The sequence below is a fragment of the Galeopterus variegatus genome, unplaced genomic scaffold, assembly GCF_000696425.1.
Source record: "Galeopterus variegatus unplaced genomic scaffold, G_variegatus-3.0.2 Scaffold11724, whole genome shotgun sequence".
In the NCBI taxonomy this organism is placed as follows: Eukaryota; Metazoa; Chordata; class Mammalia; order Dermoptera; family Cynocephalidae; genus Galeopterus; species Galeopterus variegatus.
In genome coordinates, this window is record NW_007737835.1 from 19,880 (window position 1) to 39,517 (window position 19,638).

A 19,638-nucleotide genomic window follows, 5' to 3' on the forward strand; every position below is an offset into this window, starting at 1 on the left:
AAAGGGAATAAGTGGTCTCAAACATCACTGTGAATTAGTACCAACTAGTTCTTCTCTTCCCCCAAATATTAATGCTTAGAGTTTATTGACCAGAAAGAATAATGAAAATATTATTTAACTTGGTTTTTTGACATATTTCAACACCAATTAAAATAAGCACAAAGATACCATATATCACCATCAAAGAATACGTGACTTAAAACTCATAGCGTTTAAAGACATTAAAGACACAACATTCTTGGAGACATCTAATAAGTCAAAAAATTAGAAAAACCCAAAGATTACATAATTGCAGGATTTAAAAAATTAGCACAAGAACCTACCTGGCATACATGATTTGCAGAGCTGTAAGGACATGTGATAAGGCCTGCTGTTTGGCCAGGTTTCCATCCAATGACAGGAGAATCTTGGCAAGAGAAGGGCGATTTGGCTTAGAATTATTTGCACCACTTATTTTATTACTGGCAGCAGAAGAATCAGCATCTGAAGGCACACCTAAGAAAAGGAAAATAAAATTTGGGGTCTATTTTTAAGACCACAGTTTGCTCAATTTCTATAACATCTGACCTTTTAGCTTAGTTCCAGAACACTGCACTCTGCATTTTGCTATTTCACAGATTATGTATTAGGCTCATTAACGGTCTTTTGGAGTTTAAAAAAAAAAAAACACACTTATTTTAGTTTATCTACACTTCTGTAAAGGAGCTGTATTCAGCGAAGGTTCACGAGTAACTGCAAAAAGATGCAGACACTGTTACAAAACACACTTACAAGAGTTTATGCTATATACCTATAAGGGATCTTCAAAAAGTTCATGGAAAATGCGTATTATGAAAAAACTATGCATGAATTGCAAAACTTTTTTGGCACCAAAATAAACTTGTACTAATTTGTCTGAACAGGATCTAGTTTGAGGCACCAAGAAGGATAAGACATCAGTTTGAAAACAGCCTCTATCAGAGCAACATGAATTCTGCTAAAATTGAAGCAAGAACAAACACCAAGTTTATGGTGAAGCTTGGGTGCAAGAATGGTGAAATCACTGATGCTTTACAGAAAGTTTATGGGGACAATGTCCCCACAGAAATCCACTGTTAACAAATGGATGACTCCTCCACTGAAGAAGGGACTAGATAATGTTGAAGATGAAGACCACAGCAGTGAACCATCCACATCAATTTGTGAGGAAACAATTAACCTTGTTCATGCCCTATTTGAAGAGGACCAGGGATGAACAGCAGAAACAATAGCCAACTACACAGAAATTTCAACTGGTTCAGCTTACACAATTTTGACTGAAAAATTACAGCTGAGCAAACTTTCTGCTCAATGGGTCCCTAAACTGTTGCACCCAAATCAGCTGCAGACTAGAGTAGAGCTTTCGTTGGAAATTTTAGACAAGCGGGATTGAGATCCTGAAGGATTTATGTGAAGATTTCTAAAAGGTGATGAAACATGGCTTTACTATTACAATCCTGAAGACAAAGCCCAATGAAACCCATGGCTTCTGAGATGTGGAAGTGGTCTGGCCAAAGCAAAAGTGAACAAGTCAAGAGAAAAGGTCATGGTAGCAGATTTGGGGATGCTCAAGACATTTTGCTGTTGACTTTCTGGAGAATGATAACACCTGCTTATTATGAGAGTGTTTTGAGGAAGTTAGACAAAGCTCCACTGGAGAGTCCTTCTCCAGCAAGACAATGTTCCTGCTCATTCCTCTCTTCAAACAGGGGCAATTTTGTGAGAATTTCAATGGGAAATCATTAGGTATCCACTTTACAGTCCTGATTTGGCTCCTTCTGACTTCTTTTTGTTTCCTAATCCCGAAAAGTCTTTAGAGGGCACCCGCACCCATTTTTCTTCAATTAATAATGTAAAAAAGACTGCATCGACATGGTCAAATCATAAGGACCCACAGTTTATTAGGAATGGAGCAAATGGCCGGAATCATCACTTACAAAAGTGTCTTGAACATGATGGAGCTTCTGTTGAGAAATAAAGTCTATATTTTTTATTTTCATCTTTTAATTCCATTTTTCCACAAACTCCTTGAAGACCTCTTGTATGTACACTACAAGTTGCTGTGCTCCCTCCCTCTGCCTGACTTTTCACTTGTGCCTCGAGGTCACCTAGGGATGGAGAAATGCCCTACTGACTCATTGCACCCTGCCTGCCCAGGATCTGTAAGTAATAAATATTTGACTTGTTTCCTACTATGGTTGTGTACTGAATATGTGTCTTCCATCTGAAGAACCAGGGGCTACCCCAGGACAACTTTTCCCTAGGATACTGGGGAGAACAAAAGGTCAGGCTCCCAGAACCACAGTGACAGTCAGACAGGCATAAACTGGACACCAGTCAGGCAAGAGCCACAATGGCATCTGCCAGTATAGACAAGTTTCCTGTGTGAGGGACCCTCTCAACATGGGTTGGACAACTAGGCATTAGGCTGTCACAAAAGGTGCACTGTAAACACCTGTGCCCACCTCCCCTTCATTTCCTGTTATGTATGAATCTCTTTCTTATAGCTTTTTCACAAAGGTTTCTAACCATATATCCAATGTTGCTTTGAAGAGGTTTTCCTATACTTTTTTTGGAACAAGGATACTTGTTCCAAAGCACAGTTTCAGTAAGAGAAATGAAAGTTGTATTTTGTGGTGCTTTATATCACTAAATTACACTTGGGATTCCTAAGCCTTTTTGTACTAGAACCCAAAGCTGAGGCTCTCAGAACAGCTACAGACTACAAAACAGATATAAAAGAAATCAAAGATCTAAATAAATATAGATACAAACTGTATTTGTGTAATGGAAGACTCTACATAGTACAGATGTCAATTCTACCCACATTGAAAGATTTTACACAATTCCTATCAAAATTTCCCATGTGAGTTTTTATAGATTTAGACAAGATTATTCTAAAATTTATATGGAAAGGCAAAAGAACTATTATAGCTAAAAAACTCTGAAATAGAAGAAAAAGAGTAAGGGCAAAGAATCAACCTCAATTTCAAAAATTATTATAAGTTAACATAGTTAAGACTGTGTGGTACTTGCACAAGAATCAATGGACTAAAACAGTGAAGCCAGAAATAGACCAATATAAATAAATATGCCCAACTGATTTTGGACATATGTGCAAAAGCAATTCAGTGGAGGGACAGCCTTTCAACAAATGGTACTAGAGTAACTGGACATCCATAGGCAATAATGAATAAATAAATAAATCTCAACCTAAGTCTCACACCTTATACAAAATTAAATCAAAATGGATTTATGAATTTAGAATAAAAAACAAAACTATAAATCTTTTAGAAAACATGGGAGAAAATCCTTAGGATCTGGGACTAGGCAAAAGTATACTTGGACTTGACACCAAGAGTACAATCCAAATAAGAAAAAACTGATAACTGAGACTTCATCAAAATTAAAAACTTTTGTTCTATGAAAGAGAATGAAAAGGGGCTGGCTGGCCAGCTCAGTTGGTTAGAGCACAGAGCTGATAACATCAAGGTCCAGGGGTCAGTTCCTGTATTAAGAAAAAAAAAGGAAGAAAAAGAGAGAGTGAAAAGACAAGCTACAGACTAGAAGAAAAATTTGTATACAACATATCCGACAAAAGACTAGAAACATGTAGAATATATATAAAAAACTCTCTAAACCCAACAGAAAAAAAATCTAATTAGAAAATGCCATGAAGACATATTTTACCAAAGAGGAGATATGGATGGTAAATAAGCACATAAAAAGATGTTTAGTAGGGCCGGCCCGGTGGCACACTGCTACAGTGCGCTGCTTGGGAGCGCGGCGGCGCTCCCGCCGAGGGTTCAGATCCCACATACAGACCGGTTCCCGCTCACTGGCTGAGCGAGGTGCGGGCGCAACACCAAAGGTTGCGATCCCGTTGCCGGTCCCGGTCCGGTACGGGCGTGACACTGAGGGTTGCGATCCGTTGCCGGACACGAAAAAAGACAAAAAGGAAAAAAAAAAAAAAAAAGAAGATGTTTAGTATAATTATCCATTAGTAAAATACAAATTAAAACCATAATAAGATTTCACTATACATCCATCAGAATGGCCAAAATACAAAACAGTGAGGAGGATACAGGAAAAACTGGTCACTTATCCACTGCTAGTGGGAATATAAAATGGTACAGCCACTCTGGAAAGCAGTTTGGTAGTTTCTCATCAAACTAAACATGTAATTACCAAGTGACCCAGCAATCGCACTCTTGGACATTTGTACCACAGAAATAAAATCTTATTTTCTAACAAAAACCTGTATATGAATGATAGAGGAGGTTTATTTGTTAACAGCCAAAAACTAGAAATAATCCAAATGTCCTTCAATAGGTAAATAGTAAGATCATGGAATACTACTTGGTAATAAAGAGGAATGAAGTATTGACACATGCAACAACTTTGGTGAATCTTTAGAGGATTACACTGAGTGGGAAAAGTCTATCTCAAAAGGTTACAAATATAATGTGGCATGAAAAGAGCTATACATCAAGACCAACATGGAACGATAGTAACATAAACTGGAGAGTAGACTGGGGTCAAGCCCATCTTAATCTACCTCAGAAAAGGGAACAGCACAGGAAGGCTGAGTAACTTGCTCCAGTTCATATAGCTGGTGACTAGTGAAGCCAGGAGATCACATTCCAGCTATGCATAACAGCAGCTGGTACTGGGGACTACATGTCCCCTCACAAGACAGAGAAGAAAACATCATGATACTTATATGAGAATTTCTTCAGAAAGATGAAGTTCCCTTGGGCTGGCTGGTTGGCTCAGTTGTTTACAGGTGGTGTTGCTAACACCAAAGTCAAGGATTCGGATCCCTATACAGGACAGCCACCAAAAGGCAACAACAACAAAAAAAAGATGAAGTTCCCTTAAAAAAAAATCAATTGCATTTCTATACACTAACAAGTAGCAACTTGAATATTCCTATACCATAGCAAGAACCAAGTGATATATAAGTACCATTTATAACAGCATTAACAATCTGAAATACTTAAGAGATAAATCTGACAAGAGAGATACAAGACCTGTATACTAAAACTACAAAATATGCTGAGAGAAATTAAAGATCTCTACAAATGGAGAGAAACTTACAATCATGGGTTGGAAGATTCAATATTTTGAAGATGTCCATCCTCCCCAAATTGATTTATGGATTCAGTGCAATCCTGACCAAAACCCCAAGCAGGCTATTTTATAAAAACTGACAAGCTGATTCTAAAAGTTATATGGAAATGCAAAGGGCCTAGAAAGAACAGTCAAAACATATGTGAAAAAGAGCAAAGCTAAAGAACTACCACAATCTGAGTTCAGGTCTTCCCTAAAGCTATAGTAATCAAGACAATCTGGTACTGGCACCAAAATACACAAATAAATCAATGAAACAGAACCAAGAGTCCAGAAACAATCTGCACACACGCAGGCAACTGGTTTCTGACAAAGGTGCAAAAGCAATTCAGTAGAGAAAGGGGTTTTTCAACAAATGCAACAACTGGGTATCTATATGCAAAAAAAAAATGAATTTCAATTCAAACCTCATACCATATATAAAATTTAAGTCAAGACTAAGCTTAGACCTAAATATCTAAAGCTCTAAAACTTCTATAGGAGAACACAGGAAGAGAATTCCTATCACACTGAGTTAGGCAAAGGTTTCTTAGACACGACATCAAAAGTGTGATCAAGGGCCGGCCCGGTGGCGCACTGGATAGTGTGCTGCTTGGCTCCCGCCGAGGGTTCGGATCCCATGTGGAGACCGGTTCCCGCTCACTGGCTGAGCACAGTAAGGGCGCGACACCGAGGGTTGTGATCCCGTTACCGGTCAGTAAAAAAGACAAAAAAAAAAAGAAAAAAAACACTGGCTGAGCACAGTAAGGGCGCGACACCGAGGGTTGTGATCCCGTTACCGGTCAGTAAAAAAGACAAAAAAAAAAAGTGTGATCAAATAATTGAAAAAAAGGATAAATCGGACTTCATTCAAATTCTAAAATTCTGTTCTTTAAAATTAACTTGTGAAGAAAATAAAAAGGTCACATTAGGAGAAAATATTTGCAAATATATTTGACAAAGGACTTGCATCTAGAATATAAAAAGAACTCTCAAATGCATTAAGAAAGCAACCAATCTATTTTGAACAGACATTCACCAAAAAAGATTTGAAAAGACATTCACCAAAAAAGGTATTTGGATGGTATATAGGAAAGATGATAAACACCATTAGTCACTAGAGAAATGCAAATTAAAACCACATGACTTACCACCACACACCTATTAGAATGTCTAAAATTAAAGACTAACCATATCAAGTGTTGGTAAAAATGTGGAGAACCTGCAGCTTTGGAACCACTTTGCAAACAGTTTGTTGGTATCTTACGAAGCTAAACATACACCTACCACGTGATAAAACCATTCCTCTCCTAAGAATTTACCCATGAGAAATGCAAGTATATGTCCACACAAAGACTTGTACATGGAGTTCTACCAGCAGTTTTATTTGAAGAGTCAAAAACTGGAAACCCAAATGTTCATCAGCAGGTGAACAAACACACTGCAGTACACTCATAAATGAGACACTACCCAACAATAAAAAAGAATGAACTATTGATACGTGTAGCATGGATGAATCTCAAAATAATTACAACTGAGTGAAAAAAATGAGATAAAAAAGAGTACATGCTATATGATTCCACTTACATAAAACTCTAAAAAATGCAAATTGATTTATAGTGGCAAGTCAGTGGTTACGGGAGAGAGCAGGAGGGAGTCAAGAGTGAGAGGGAGGGGCTGTGAGTGGGCAGAACAGAATTTTGGGGGTGATGTATGTGTTCATTACCTCTGATTGTGGTGATGCTTTCACAGCTGCATATATCTTTGAAAACCAATTAAAATGTACACTTTACATAGGTGCAGTTTATTGTATGTCAACTATACCTGAACTAAAGCTGTTAAAAAAATACAAAGTGGCCCAGCACAGTGCCTACACTAGTATCTCTGAAGTAGTTATTGTTAAGAATCTTCTGTTTGCACACATGTACAGCACTGCCAGGATTAACCTGATCATAAATACGAGAACCAGCATCATTATTCTACATTTTCATTCCAGCATGCATAAACCACAAAAGAGTGCACAATGATTCTCCTGTACCTTTGGGTTCGTAATGCAGTGAACACAGTGCTACAACCTCTGATCTGCCAGCAGTATTAACAATCTATAACTTTACTGCAATCCATAGAAGGAGCTCAGAGAAGACACAAATCTGTTACCTAAATAGGAAGCACCTAAAGGGTCCCTTGCAGTCTGGAAGAGGACAGGTTCGTGGACAGAGGGTGTAGCCATATCAACGGTCGTCCACGCTACGCTGTGTGATGATCCACAGGCCACTCGCGTGATCTTCTGGCCTTCTAAGCCTTGCACAAGGGTGGGCTTTCTATTCACCGTGGTCGTGCCATTGCCCTGCTGGCCATGGTCATTGTCACCCCAAGCGTACACCTGTTGAAGGGGAAAAAAACCTTACAATTTTTCAGCATTTCAGAACATTTTCTTTAAATTTACTTCAAAATGCCCAAAGTATATGCCATGGTACTTGAAAGAATTGAGCTCTTAAAGGTAAAAAGAAACCATTTCACAAAATGGCAGCTGTGGGCTACATTTCTAATGAAAATTTAACCATGAAAATATTTGCCAATGACTATAAACGAGTATTTACTTAATATGCATCCACTTAATTCACCTACTGTTTCCAGGAAGCAGGGAGGGTCCCCTGTTCAACTTAGTACAATAATTTATTTTTTCCTTTATTTTGCAAAGAAAAGTGATCAAAAACAATATGTTCATTTCTCAAGTAATTTGCTTTTTGGCTTTACAGAATTACAAACTACAATTCATTTCTAATTCATCTTGATTAAAAACTACTATGCTAGTTTTGTTTTCATAAATAAATTTTAAAATGTAACATCCATGAGCCAGTCATGGTATATACCTCTTAAAGCAGAAGAATGAGTAATACATGTCAAGTATTAACTTCATTTCCAAAATGAATTACACAACACTCCCCATCAGCTATCAATTCTCTAAAGTAAAATATTGCTAATACCTTAGCAGTAGGAGCACCTCCAACAATAACAATCTTCCCACATTTCCACGTGGACTTAGAGTGGGAAATCCCACTACTTTATATAACACACATCAGTCAACAACTTCTTCCTGAGTGCCCTCACCCTAACCTGTACTGACAAGCAGCAGGTACAGTGAACAAAATGGACATAGTCCCACCCTCCTGATTATTCAAGTCCTAAGACTCATCTTATTTCATCAAGACATAATTTCGACAAGACAGGAGCTATGTCATGATGGCCACTTCAGGATGGCCAGCCACTCTGAGGCTCCCACAGCCTTACCTGCCCTGAGTCTGTGACTGCCAGGCAGTGCAGGGCCCCAACAGCCACGTGCACAATCTTCTTCCCTCTCAGCCCTTCCACCACCTGCGGCTTCCGCACATGCACATCAGAGCCGTGGCCCAGCCGGAAGTAGTCCCCCTTCCCCCTAAGGAGGTCAACGGAGCAAGTGTTACTATACGGTCACAGTCTGGCAACGCTGCCCAAGAAAACACTCAGGGCTTCCCACCCTTTATAGCCAGCTCCATGACAGCATCACACACCATGTTCTAAAATCATACACAATTAATTTAAATTCACTCTTTCATTCTGCTAGCAAATCCTTAATATTGTAATATGTGTCTTTAAGTATTTAAGTTACTGATGTAGGTTTTCATGTAAAGAAACTAAAACAAGACAAACAACTGTAAATGCCCCTCCAAAGTCCTATCTGGTGAACATCTTTCTCAAGCTGCCTCTGGTCATAACACTGGCACTTGGGGCTATCACCCTGTCCAAGGTTGGTCTGGGCGCCCACTCCTTTGCACTTTAATAAAATAAGCTTTCCCAAAAAACACACGTGAATTTTTTCAGGATCAAAGAATGCAGAAGTCTGCTTTGCTCTCATTTTATCACTAGGCTTCCAATATGATGAGAAAGCAGAAGAAACCTTCTACATAAATCTCGCCCAAACAAGAAAAGCAAGTGGGCTAAAATTTCTCTAGTATTCTTTTCAAAATTACCCAGGTATAATGAGAAACCTCTTCTTGTAATATTGTCACTAATCCCAAGTCAATATAAAAAAAGAACACAGAAGTCTGGATGAGTGAGAAAATGACAGTTTGCCATCCCCCAGCAGGATGCGTGGGGGTAAGCTGTGGCCACACAGGCGGCAACTGGCAGTGAGCAAGTCTACGTACCACGTCCACACCACTCCCGATTTAGTGAGCGCCAGGGAGAACTGGGCCCCACACTCAATCTGGCACACACCCTGCCCGTTTAGTCTCTCGATGTTCTGGGGAATGTTGCAGCCTTCACTTCCTCCCCGGCCCAATTTTCCGAAGTCGCCATCACCCCAGGAAAACACCAAACCTAGGGTTGAAAACAACAGACTTCAGGCCAGCGTTTCATAACATTCCTACACACCCAGAAACTCAGAACCATGATGGGCACTCACCTTCATCGGTCAGAGCCAGGGTCTGTGCATCTCTACTTCCACATGCAACCTGGATTACTCTGTGACCAAGAAGGACTTTCACCTACACAATTACAAATTTATAAACAGAATCAAGTGTAGGTATTGAGAAAGTAAAGGAAATTTTTCTTCCACAGATTGAAAGCCAATTTTGTACATCTTTATGAAATTTACTAGACTTTCAGCTTATCTTCTCTTGAAATCACCAAATGGTAAGCTTTCTGTAAGCAACAAAAATGTGTATAATCACCATTTTGGGCTTCAGCTGTGTTGTATTGTCCCCATGTCCCAGCCGGCCATACTCTCCAAGGCCCCAGGTGTACAGTTCACCGCTAGATGTGAGGGCTGCACTGTGCGAGCTCCCACAAGCAATATCCCGGATCCGCTTGGTTTTCAGGGCCTCTATCAGCCTTGGCTTGTCACAGTTCCTAAAACAAGATTAAATCACACTCCCTACATGATCGATCCATCCTTTTGTAAAGAAGGAAAAAAGACACCCATGATGATCCACCTTGATTCAACACAAGATCTACATGTCAACTTAACTATCAAAATGTTAACACAGAATATTTAAGACCAAAGTACATTTATCCACAGTTTAAAATTTTTTTTAAAAAATCCATTTCCTTAAATAACCTATCCTATTTCAATTTCCTGCAAAATAACTATCAAAAGGCATTCACTATTAAATAATCAGTGACAGTTTTTAATTAGAAAGTAAGACTGAAGGAAATATTCTTACATTCTGCTGAAGTGTCCAAGTTTTCCATCGTCACCTTCACCCCATGAAAACACTTTCCCATCAACCGTTAGAGCCATAGCATGCCGGCCACCTGCAACATTCACATAGGGACGGGTTGCCCAAGGGCAGTGTACAGAAAGTTCCCCATATAACTACTTATTTTGCTTGGCATGTGGGATGTACTCAATAAATATATGTTGAATAAATGAGTAAACAGGGCCAACACTTCAGTTACTATGAAAGCTTTCTGGGTGACACATGGGCAAAACAAGTGAACTTTTATTAAACTACAAATCTGAACTCTAGAAAGAGGAAGGCAAAATAATGCTAAACATGAATGGGGTTCCTGTTATGCTATAAAAGATCAAAATTTAGAAAAAGTGAAAATAAGTACACGTGTGATTAGGCAAATTTTCAAATACAGTGGCAATTTTAGCTTTTGAAAAATGTACCCCAACAGTGAAACAATTTAAGCAAAAGAACCATCATTTGCATTTAAGGCATTACACTCACTCTTTCTACAGCACATCACCCCATGCTCTCTGCCCAGCATGGAACATCCTCCCAGTCCATACACCCCACCTCAGGACTAAGGAATGACTTCTTGTTACACATCAAGCCCTGCCAGCTCCTGGGCTCTGAGGACAGTGTGGCATACCCCCTCTTCCTTACCAACAGAACCCTCATATTATCAGGGGAAACAACATGCTCAGCTAAAACCTATACTTCCCAGCCTCCCTTACCCACAGAAGACAGTGACCGAGGCACAAAGAAGGTATGTGAGGTTTCCAGGGGCTCGGGAGAAGGCTGTGTGGGCTGGAGGACACACTGAATGGGACCGGCCTCTTCCTCCTGGAACTGGCTCTGGACCTGAGGGCAAGAGCCGCAGGGCCTTCTTCCCACACAGGTGGATGGTCAGAGCCAGCTTCTCATGGACACAGCACTGCTAGACAGGCCCAGATCCCAGCCCCAGACTTTTACAAAGGAGAAAAGCAAACTTCTATCTTGCCTAAGCCACTATAGTTTGGATTTCCTGTTATATGGCTTTACATCTAACCCCATTAGGTACAGGCATAAACTGAGCTTTGTGTTCCATTCTTCACAGGCCCAGCACACAGCTTCTAAATATTACTCAATAAAGGTTCCCTAAATTGAATGAGTATGATTTTTTTTTTTTTTAAAGGATATGTCTCATGACTGTGGTTCACAGACACTTTTGGGAATCTGATGAAAAGTTACAGACTACTTCACCAGGGTAATAACATGTGTTTAGGCACAGAACTTTGATTTCAGATACTATGGACTGAAGACTACAGCTCCAAGACTGAAAACCCCACCTTTTGAGGGGTACACCTCCATGTCTGAAATGCCAACAACTGCTAGTCTCCAAAAACCTCATTTAGTAGCAGTAATTCTAGACCACCCAGATATTTACATTATCCAATTTTTATTCCCATTAGTTAAGTAAAAACTTGAAAAGGAACGCAAGGACACCTTAGGGAAAATTATTTAAGGGACTTAGTTATTTGCAGCGTAGAAGCAACAGGCTTATCTGCACAAGAGAGCTGATGCTGGGCTTGTACCTGAGTGAACAGCCACCTTCTTGACCACGTAGCTGCTGAGAGCCGTGATCTGCCGTGGGATGGGCACCGTTCCGCTTGACATACCCAGGCCCAGCCGGCCATTAGTGGCTTCTCCACAGGCATATACCTTCCCTTCCACAGTCACTGCCAGGAAGGAGAGTCAGGAGAGGGCTCACTTTTCACAACTCAAAAACTATTTTTGGGGGGATGCTAACTAAGAATAATTTTTTTTTAAATTTAATGTTAGAATAATCATACCTGCAAACAAACTTTTAGAACCACCAGCCACCTGTACCACATTCAAGGCAGACAGAGTCTCAGAGAAAGAAGGAACCTTTATCTAGAATAGGATATTTTTTTAAAAGCAAAAGAAGGAAAAAGATTATTTTATTTGCAATTTTAAAATTATAAAGACCTTATTAGATGACACAATAAATTACTGTTAATTTGTATGGTTATAGTAACCAAAGGAATTCTTATCTCTTAGAGATACACATTAAAGTCTTTTTTTTTTCCTTTTTTTTTGTCTTTTTTCGTGACCGGTAACGGGATTGCAACCCTCGGTGTCGTGCCTGTACCGCAACTGGCTACGGGATCGCAACCCTCGGTGTCGCGCCTGCACCACGCTCAACCAGTGAGCAGACTGGTCTCTATATGGGATCCGAACCCTCGGCGGGAGCGCCGCCACACTCCCAAGCGCCGCACTCTACCGAGTGCGCCACTCGGCGGGCCCTACACGTTAAAGTCTTTTAAGGATGAAATTAAATACTGAGATTTACTTTAAAATAAACCAGATTGGTGGGGGAGCAGGGGGGTGGAGGATAGAAAATAAAGACAAAAAAACGTAGCCAGTTGTTGGTAACTATTGAGGTTGGTATCAGGGACAAGAGGGCTCATGACCCTCTTCTTTCTACTTGAATACGTCTAAACATTTCCAAAATAAAAGGTGAAAGATAAAATACACATAACATAAAAACAAATATCTGGTAAGTTATATTTTATTTCAAGTCACGTCCTGCTGATTCTCTTTGATTCTGACTCTGGCATCTCTAAGAAATTTTATGCTTAAATTTCCCATTGTAGATGGGTGTGATTTAATTTAAGATCTTTACAGCCCTTTGTCTAAGAAGGTCTTGATGATTCCATGTGTCAGAAATGATCAGGCAGTCACTACTGCAGTGCAACACCAACTGTTGCTCCTGTGAAAAGCCTGTGTGGGACAGGGAGCAGGGGCGGGCTTCCAACGACACATGCATTCAGAACCCCAATGGCCCTGCACTACCACAGCTGAGACGCCACCACTTACAGCCACTTCCAAGAGGGAGCGCAGGCGCTTGAGAGCACAGGTGTAATTCAAGGCTGATCACATAAAGATAAAACTAGCTGCACCTTAGAAGGAAAGAGTTCTAATAATTGAGTTCTAAGCTTACTTCTCTGCTTCTGGACAACACTGGTGACAAGGCACTTATGATGGGTGATGCCTCGCAGAATACTGAAAGAGCAGCTAGGCGCATCTGAAGAAAGAAACTGGCTCTGGGCACTACAGTTTGGACGAATCTGTTTTGTGGCTCCTCAGACAAGAGACACTGAGTAATGTAAGGGACATTGACTTGAACTCTAGTTCAAATGCACCATTTGTTATATCTAGGCTTTAAGAAAAAATCTGGCCTTTTTCTCGTAAGCAACTTAAAATACTTTACAAATTAAACTTTCATTCAAGTATCTATGGAGCTAAGTATGTTACGAGCACAGAGGCTGTAACACAGATTTCCCATGGTTTCCTGACTTATTAGCAAGGTGAATAAGAACATGAAGGTCTCCACCCACAACACAGTCCTCACAGAAGATGAGTGTGTGTGTGTGTGACTTGTCTCTGTGCTCATGAAGCATTCTCTGTCTACGGAGGCCATTTCACGCTGAAGTATCTCAGGCATGAGCTTCTAGAGGGCAGAAATCACCTCTTGCTTGTCTTCCCACCTTTATTACACATTATTTTGTTCATGGTAAGCAAAGATGCTTATTGTACCGAAGGTAAGATAAATGTATTTATAGTCTACAATTTTCATCTACATACTTGTCAAATCTTTTTAAAAGTCTATTTTCTAGTTTATAGGACAGCAATAATGCAACTACATCTAAAATGCACTATTTTCGAATGACGGAGACTTCTCAGAAACTAAATTTGATAATTAGCTCATGTCAAGAATTACTTTTGAAAAGTTAACTTAAAAAACAACATATAGAAGGTAAAAACTATTATAAAAACTTCAAAAGAGGTGTAGCTGTTGCTGAGCCTCTTGTGGACAGAGGAACCAGCAAAAGCTCCCCCACAGTCACATGGAACAGGTGTGCAGAGGAGATACCTTGGAGCCTTTCAGCCCGCCCAGCTGGTCCTTGTCATTCAGCCCCCACACAAACACTTTGGTTCTTACTGTAGCTGCCGATTCCACTCCTGCAGCCTTCTTTCTAACAAGGCTAACCAAAGAAAAAAACAAAGACAGAAACAGAGGTTATTCAGCAAAAAACATTTAAAAGATAAAAAGGTAAGCAATCTCAAGCACTCAAAGTTTGCTGGTTAAAATCAGAAACTCTTAATGTTTTGCTTTAATATAATAAAACCTCAAGTATGCACAGGAGTAAGTGCTCCAGGGGGCCAAAATTTTTAAACACCAGCATGCCACCTTTTCATACCAGAATTCAAATTTACCCTTCTATTTTTGGCAAAGATCTATGATAGACTATGCATTCTTTCTTCCTAAATACCAAGTTGAACATAACTGGCTTGATGACTCGGAGTGACTGCCGCCCATTACCACGATGTATGCATGGCTGCCATGAATGGAGCCACAGAGACACTGGGGAAATGTCCCCAGGAACCACCACTGCAAACGGCCTTGCGGCAATGCCCCTAAACCTAAACATTTGTTTGGTCATTTTTTCCCCAAAAAAGAATAGATGTGGCGTATGACCTTAGAGGTCCTCTAGCAGACATACATCCTGAGGCAAAATGCTACTTTCTTCCCTTACACCCTCTGCCGGCACAAGCCAGACACCTGACTGTGGGCCAGCTGGGCCCTTGTTCGGCCCATCTTCTGACTTGCCCTTGGGGCTGAAAGTTTAACCAACGGGGGCCAAAGCACTCCAACTCTTGAGCTTAATGAAACCACAATGTGTGTAGGACAGTGTCAGATTCCCTTGGTTGGTCACTTGACAGCAGGTGCTAAGAAACTGCTCCTTTTGTTATTTGTGGTTTTTGGTTTTCTGACAGCTTTAGTTCTATTTTTATAAGCTAGGGTGATGACTGAAGGCTCCAGAGACTAAGTTCTAGATCAGTAAGATTTTTTAACACATTATATGCTAATGAATATTTGAGGCATCAAAATTTTATGGTTTAGGAATAAAAATATAGGAAAACTCTTTCAGCTGATACCAGGCACAGGAGAGTAAGCACATGCACAAGGTATTAAAATACCTGGGAACACATTTTTAGTCAAAAAACATATATGGGAGGGAGGGCCGGCCTGTGGCTCACTCGGTAGAGTGCGGTGCTGATAACACCAAGGCCACGGGTTCGTATCCCTATATAGGGATGGCTGATTAGCTCACTTGGGAGAACGTGGTGCTGACAACACCAAATCAAGGGTTAAGATCCCCTTACCGGCCATCTTTAAAAATATATATATATATATATGGGAAACCAGGAGTGACAGTTAAGATATTTAATGACTAATACCATATAAGTTTCAACCATCGGAATGGAGGCTGGTTATTCGAGGTCAATGTGGGCACATCCCAACTGTGTTCCAGCCCTGTGGGAGACTGCTTGGACCACTGACTCATCCTAAAGTTATTAGCTAATTAATAATATCTTACAGGAAAGAAACCATTACATTCAAATATCTAGAATTTCTTTTGTTAGTGTATTCAATTATGTAAAAATCTGATCCATGAGTAAAGCTCAGAATTTTGTTGGTTATTTCACATTACAGTACATGTATTAATTATATTTGCCCAACTCATTTTAGTAGCTACTGAATAAGAAAATGCTAATCTATAATCCTTTCTACTAAAAACCCTGATGATCTCCTTAAGTGAACTGATAGTACTCTTACTTAATTAATGTATGTAGATGCAATCAGTGTGAACTACTACATATATTCGAGATAAGGAAGTATTACAATACTAACTTCTTTTCAACTTCTATGCAAAGGTTCTGAACTAAAACAGCACAAAATCTAAACCCCAGATCATAGAGCCCTGGAATAACTTCATTTATTACCACAGTTGCTTCCCACTCATGACCAAGAGAAAGTGCTTCACAGCAACACAGAGCAGGGCTCCACTGTGTCCATATGTCACAACACACTGGAAGGCACATGGAGCAAAGAGCACCTTGGTCAACAAAGCTCAGCTGGCACTGGCCACTGGTGGCCTCACTCGCAATCCAACAGTGCCATGGGGATGTCGAAACATACTAATATATGTTAGTATGACCCAATTTCACTTTGACCCAATTTCACTTTCAGCAATTTATGTAGGAAAATACAACTTACATGAGGACAGTGTTTGCATACCCTTTGACCCAATTTCACTTTCAGCAATTTATGTAGGAAAATACAACTTACATGAGGACAGTGACTGTATATATTGTTTGCTGCTGGGATGGTAAACAGGGCCTAGAATAGCCCCTGCACATGTGTAAGTCTGTATTGGAATAAATACACAAATGTGCACAGACTAACAGGTATCATTCTTCTTCCCTGGTATATGCTACTCCTCCTATAAAAAACACCCTTGCCTGCCCACTGTGCTTTGACAACTCTGACTTTTCCCGTAAGGATGGTCTGTGTGGAAGTTTTCCTTGTTGTCCTAACAGCAGATCAGTGCTCTGCTGTAGACTCTCAAAGCAGTGTGCACTTTTCCTTCCTGCCACTTACTGAGCTGTAACGTCATGCTGGTGTATGTGAGTCTGCCCTATTTTATTCCACATGCTCACTACAGTGTCCTCAGTACATAGCACAGGGACTGGCCCACAGCAGGTGCTCAACAGATATATGTTGCATGAATAAATACAGTAATGGTCATCACCACAGTGCTCATAGAAAATAAGGAACTGAGCGAGTAAATGAGAATCCAGCCATCAGGTGAAATACTGCACTCAAAACGACACAACAGGAGATATTTAATGACATGGGTATTCTAGAGATGGACGGTGGTGATGGCTGCACAACAATGTGAATGTACTTAATGCCACTGAGCTGCACGCTTACAAATGGTTAAGATGGCAAATTATATGTTATGTGTATTTTACCATAATAGAAAATTAATAAATAAATTTTGTAAAGTTAATGCTAAAATATTCAGCAGAAAAAGTTATAAAACATACCATACCATTTTCCTAGGAAAATACATTTATGGACAATACTACAAGGACATTTACCCGAATAGTAACAGTAATATTTCAGGTAGGAAAATTAAACATTTCGATTTCCCTCTTTTAATGGTATTTTTCTTAATATAATCTGTTGCTACACTAAACATTTTCTTAGAAATAAAAGTTAAATTATAATTCTTAAAAACTCAGCTAAAATTTACCAAACATTCCTGTGGATATAAAACTACTCATTATGAGATACACTCTAATGAAATATTTACTTTTGAAAGTGAGAATTTTCAATTAGGCAGAGACAAGCGAGTACCACGAGCAAACAGCTCCCACCTTCCACTGCCGCCTTTATCATCTTCTTCCTCTTCATTATCTGAAGCTAAGAAAGGAACTGCAGCCAAGTCTTCCTCCTCTGCACGGATCCGTCCCAACAGGATAAGACCATGGATTTTACAGTCAATTCCTGAGCTCCTGCACTGCTTTATTGCAATTTCAATATACCTGTGGTACTAGATGCAAAAACAATGAGCTACAGCCTTTTCAGAGTCAAACACATTAGATACTTCAGCTGGAGAGCAGGGCATTTGATAAATGGAGTAGGTGAAAAGATAAGAGCTCCTTCTCTGAACTTCTGGAAGTACCGAGTCATTCAGTTAGTGCAGCCACATAAAGAAGGTTTGCCTTCAGAAGAAGGTATTTACTCATCACATGTGTCTGCCCAGGGCATGCAACTCTCACAGGATGACAGCCTTACTGAACGGCTGCAAACCTTTCTGTCTGGGAGCTTTCTTGAACCAAGATGTGTTAAGTAAGAAAGAGATTAAATATTAGGTAGTTGCAGAGCCTTCATAATTTTAAAAACATAATAAAAAGTATTTGAATATACACAAATTAGAGAATATGCACAAAGAACTCCAAGACCCCATCGTCTAGTTCAACAATTATCAACATATGACCAATCCTGTTCACATATAGATTATCATAAGAAAAGTCTAGCCATTAATGTTGCTTCAAAACTTCAGTATGTATACCTGATTAAGGACCTTTTTTTTTTAACATATCTAGACTACTGTTATAACAGCTCAAACAATATTTCTATATTAACTAATATGCTACAGCGACTAAACTTTTCTGATCATCTCATAAACGTCGTTTCTCTGTAGGTTTGTTTAAATTGGGACACAAACAAGATCCAGCCTCCCTCTGTGGTGCCTTTGTCATTCTCTTGTTAAAGTCAGTCTGTTTGTCCTGCACATGCTGCACACCCTTCTTGAGCAGACTGCATTCTTGTCATGGCACTGACAATATTCCTCTACCCCTGCATCTCGTGTGAACAAAGAGTGCAGCAGGAAGATCACAGCACTAACAATTACTTATTACCTGAACTGACTCTGACCAAACCTCAAGATTTACCTATCCCATAGGAAATACAGGTTGAACAACATTATGGAGATGAAAAAGCCAAGTTGAGAAAATGAGAAATTCTATAGAAAAAATGACCCCGTTTCTTTTTCCTTTAGCAAGGAAAAACCAAGAAAATTAAGACTTAAATGCAGAGCAAAGTACAGGCATTGTCTGAATCACGATTCACACAAACCAACAGCAAAAGGACCATTTATGGGGCCGGCCCGGTGGTGCACTGCTACAGTGCGCCGCTTGGGAGCATGGTGGCGCTCCCGCCGAGGGTTCGGATCCCACATACAGACCGGTTCCCGCTCACTGGCTGAGCGAGGTGTGGGTGCGACGCGGAGGGTTGCGATCCCGTTGCCGGACACGAAAAAAGACAAAAAGGAAAAAAAAAAAAAAGGACCATTTATGGAATAACTGGGAATATCTGAACACTGACTGGACTTTAGATGATATTAAAGAATAAGTATTAGGTGTGATAATGGTATTGGAGTTATATTTTTTTATGTCCTTCTTAGAGAAGAATACTGAAGTAAGTGCTACTGATTTAAGATCATGTCTAGGACTTGCTGGGGGTGGGAGATAAGGTGGGAGGGAAGGCATGAAGGGAGAGGGCAAAACGTGGCTGCTGCACTGTTGATGCAAGTAGAAGAGTGGGCGTTTCACGGACTTTCTGTCCACTTGGAGATATGTTAGAAGATCCCCTACACAAGCTGTGTGTATGGGAAAGGCCACACTAGAGAGCCCAGCATCCCCCCCAAGAGTGGCACACTCCAGGTCTCCAGTAGGTAGGGAACGGAGGATGGCCATGAGTTTTCCATTTACTCACAACGCTTCGCGTTTTTCAAATACACAACATATGCTATTTTGTACTTATCAAACACTACAGAATTTTTTTTTTTTTTTTTTTTTTTTTTTTTTTTTTCCT

At 40.0% G+C, this 19,638-nt stretch overlaps 1 protein-coding gene across 1 annotated transcript in view; it reads right to left on the reverse strand.

The window, feature by feature from the left end:
* Window positions 1-19,638, reverse strand: part of LOC103610755 (E3 ubiquitin-protein ligase HERC2-like) — a gene marked incomplete at its 3' end in the record, with an annotated part of 40,178 nt that overhangs the window by 16,745 nt on the left and 3,795 nt on the right. Inside the window, exons 5-15 of the mRNA XM_008594854.1 lie at window positions 17,637-17,812; window positions 14,281-14,392; window positions 12,176-12,257; window positions 11,918-12,061; window positions 10,335-10,425; window positions 9,843-10,020; window positions 9,575-9,656; window positions 9,318-9,489; window positions 8,422-8,566; window positions 7,288-7,513; window positions 324-495 (exon numbers count right to left, since the gene is read on the reverse strand). Of these exons, the coding sequence (XP_008593076.1) occupies window positions 324-495; window positions 7,288-7,513; window positions 8,422-8,566; window positions 9,318-9,489; window positions 9,575-9,656; window positions 9,843-10,020; window positions 10,335-10,425; window positions 11,918-12,061; window positions 12,176-12,257; window positions 14,281-14,392; window positions 17,637-17,812 (1,580 nt within the window). The remainder of the gene's footprint in view (window positions 1-323; window positions 496-7,287; window positions 7,514-8,421; window positions 8,567-9,317; window positions 9,490-9,574; window positions 9,657-9,842; window positions 10,021-10,334; window positions 10,426-11,917; window positions 12,062-12,175; window positions 12,258-14,280; window positions 14,393-17,636; window positions 17,813-19,638) is intronic.